The sequence below is a fragment of the Anarrhichthys ocellatus genome, unplaced genomic scaffold (genome assembly GCF_004355925.1).
Source record: "Anarrhichthys ocellatus isolate YVR2014 unplaced genomic scaffold, GSC_Weel_1.0 scaffold5432, whole genome shotgun sequence".
Lineage (NCBI taxonomy): Eukaryota > Metazoa > Chordata > Actinopteri > Perciformes > Anarhichadidae > Anarrhichthys > Anarrhichthys ocellatus.
Window position 1 is genome coordinate 1 of NW_022285406.1, and position 3495 is coordinate 3495.

At 45.8% G+C, this 3495-nt stretch overlaps 1 protein-coding gene across 1 annotated transcript; it reads left to right on the plus strand.

Annotated features, from left to right (window-relative positions):
• Positions 1–650: 650 nt before the first annotated feature.
• On the plus strand, positions 651–3472 carry LOC116379876 (pleckstrin homology domain-containing family O member 1-A-like; the record flags this gene model as incomplete). The annotated part of the gene is made up of 4 exons (XM_031841844.1): positions 651–791; positions 2195–2299; positions 2463–2564; positions 2653–3472. Coding segments are annotated over 4 exons (813 nt in total), but the record flags the coding sequence as incomplete, so codon positions are not given.
• Positions 3473–3495: the final 23 nt, after the last annotated feature.

Sequence of the window (3495 nt, forward strand, 5' to 3'; positions counted from 1 at the left end):
GAGACACACGGTGATCCATTAAAGCAGCTGAGCAAACTAAGAAGACTGTTTGAGAGGATCAGCCTTGGAGGAACCCAGATAGCCTGATGTCAATCATCTCCTTAATTTAGGCTGCTAATAGGACATTTGATCAACTTAGTTGAACCACGTACGAGGAACGGGGCCCTGATCGACAGTCTCACCTGTCAATCACAGCTTCAGGTTAAACTGCTGGTAACCATAGCAACAGGACTAATGTTGCAGGGTTTCTTGGCAGTTAACTCACTCAAGGACCTTTAGGTCCTCCTCAAGGACCACCAAAACCTCCTCAAGTTCCACTAAAACCTTCTAAAGGTCCACTAAAACCTTCTAAAGGTCCACGGAAACCTCTTCAATGTCCACTAAACACTCACAGACCACCAAAACCTCCTCAAGTTCCACTTAAACCTCCTAAAGGACCACTAGATCCTCCTCAAGGTCCACCAAAACCTCCTCAAGGTCCACTAAATCCTCTTCAAGGACTCCCACCTCAGTGTTTGTCACGTCCACCGTGTTCATCGTTACACATCATATATATTTTGATTGATACGTTTCGGTGTTATACTTGGCGGTGACCTCGTTGTCCCATAGGTTCGATTCCCCCTCGGTGACGTGAGCGTGTTTGTTTGCAGGTGAAAGACGAGCGGAGGGCTCAGGAGGTGTTCGACCTGGCTGACTACGAGCGCTCGGAGGAGCTGAGGAAAGCAAAGAGTCGCAGCAAGAAGAACCACAGTCGCTTCACTCTGCTGCGCTGCAGACAGCCGGGAAACACCGTGAGTCGCTTCGCCTTCTATCAGTTTCAATGGAAACGTTGTGGCGGTTCATCCCGAGGGGAACACGAATCACGGAGTAGTGATTCTTTGTTCCTCTTCATCCTCCCCCCCGTGTTCGTCCTCACCGATTACTCCGACCTGCCTGACTCTCACGCTGCCACCTCATTGGTGGATCTCCAGCCTCGACTGCACCGATTGGTCGAGCTGTGTGTGTGTTTGTGTGTGTTTTCTTCTTCTATGAAAAGGTTTAATCCTCAGAATCCCATTAGTCCGTCAGAGGACGAGTTACGGCGGAATAATCCCCCGCAAAGTCCAAACGCTTTCACATGTCCGTCTTGTGTTTAATCCGCTGCGCTTCATTACGGCCACACAGCGATGACATCATGTCGTATGACATCATAGCACCGATGAAGTCAGCTGGTTTGTCATTTACTGATTTCTAATTCTCAAAATAAAAAGAGACGTCCAGCATCTTCTCGTCCTCCCGATGCTGCAGCAGTTACTGAACTCTTCTTGATCAGCTGGTTTATTCAAATTAAAATATATGAAACATGAGCTTCACTGTTATTGAACGTAAATACAGAAGTTATTTATTTAATACTAAACATTTAATCTTTAAATCCATGAAAATAAGAAGATTAGAAACAGAAGATTAACAGCAGCAACATTAGAAGAGCAACACATCAGAAAACTCACAGAAACAACGTTTAGATCTCTGATCAGGTTCTTATCTGCCGCTGACACTAATTATTGATTATTGATGATCATGATAACAGATACAAATCATTTCAACTCTGAAGTCAGTAAACCACCAAAAATACTAAATGTTATACTTTTACTTTGTTGTAGTAATTTATAGTGTTTTTTTGATGAAGTACAATAATGAGCTTAGAGCTCGTGTTATGAAGTTAAACAGCTCATAATTTTATATTCATAAACATCTCCTTCAAACTACTGGATTTATTCAAGTTTATCACCAGAACTACATTTTACAGATGACATGTGAACACATCATGATAACGTTATAATGTACCTTCAGCCAGTACTCATGTTCACCGAGCAGAGCCTGAAGGCATCATAGTGTAACTGAAGTGAACCTCCGTTGGTTAGCCGTTAGCGGTGCTGCTAACGTTACTAGCTCTCCTCTAATTGGTTGTTTACAATGAAACATGATCAGAGACTAGAAACACACGTTCTACTGAGTCAGTAACACTTTATTTACACTGATGGTTAATGTATATATAAATATAAATGTATACATATATATATATATATATATATATATGTTCTCTGGCTTCCTTCCACAGTCCAAAGACATGCTCAGGTTAATTGAGGACTCTAAATTGGCGGTTACGGTTAATGGATGGATTTTACCAAACAGTGAATTCTTTGTCTTTTTGCAGGTTCCTAACCTCATGTTTCTGGCGGTGAGTCCGGAGGAAAAGGAATCGTGGGTTAATGCCCTCAATGTGGCAATCATCAAAGCCAAGAACCGCATTTTAGATGAGGTAAAAGCGGCGTGTTGGTCGTAAACCTCGATAACACTAATATCGGGTTAAATACCTCATTAAGAAGTCTACTTGATTTAGCTTCGTCACAGGTGTCCTTAGGCTTAGATTCAGTTCTCACACCATCTCCTACACTAGAATCAGTGTCTATGTCTCTGTCCAGGTGACCATCGAGGAGGACAGTGCACTGGTTCATCCCACCAGAGACCGGGCAAAGATCCCTCATGGCCGCCGGCTGCCGACCAGAGGACACCTCATGGCCGTGGTACTGGGGTCTCTCGTTTATCTTTCTCCCGTTTTAACTTGTTCAAACATTCTTTAAATCACGCCATCTTGTGTCACTCACCCCTCAGGCGTCCACCTCCTCCCATGGCATGCTGACCCTCGACCTGGTTGCCGAGGAGGACAGTTTCTCCCCGGACTACGACTCCCGGGAATCCTGGGAGAACTTCCAGGTCGACCTGCAGAGGGGGGGTTCCTGTGGACAGGTGGCCGCCATCGGATCCTGGGGGGTCGGAGTTCGTCAGCGAGCCGGAACGGATGTGTCGAAGCTGCGGGCGACCCCCAAGGAGCCCAAGGTGAAGACCAGCAGTCTGCCCAGGGGGAGTGAGCTGTCCTGGGGCAAACAGTCCTACCTGGAGGCCTCCAAGGTCCACAAGACCCAGCAGGTGCAGGTTGGGAAACTCTTTAACATTCTGATTCTTGTAGACCGTGAATCATTTGTTAGACATGTTGGAGTGTTTTGCGAAATTGTGATGCCCCTACATGGAAGGCCATGGTTATTAGGTGTTAACAAGCACCTTAAAAACAACAAATAAAAATTTAGAAAAACAAAAAATGAAATCGAGAGCGAAATAGTGCGCTAGGTCTCTTGTAAGAGTGACCTGTTGCACAGACAAGTTTCTGTCACACACCCTCTGCTGCACGGCCGTGCAGGGGGGGGGGGGTTGCATACACCCACACATACACACACGCACACACTCACGTACGTGAGGTATGCACAGGTGCACTCATTGGACCGCGTCTGCATTCCAGCACTGACGCCATCATGTCTATGCACTCACTTTGACCTGGATGAACAGTATGGTCATCCAGGAATGACAAAACTTTAAGGGGGGGTTACCATGACACTGTCATGGCCCACGGAGGCACCAAGAAAGGGGGAGAATAAATATTCTCGGTTTTCAAGGATCAGG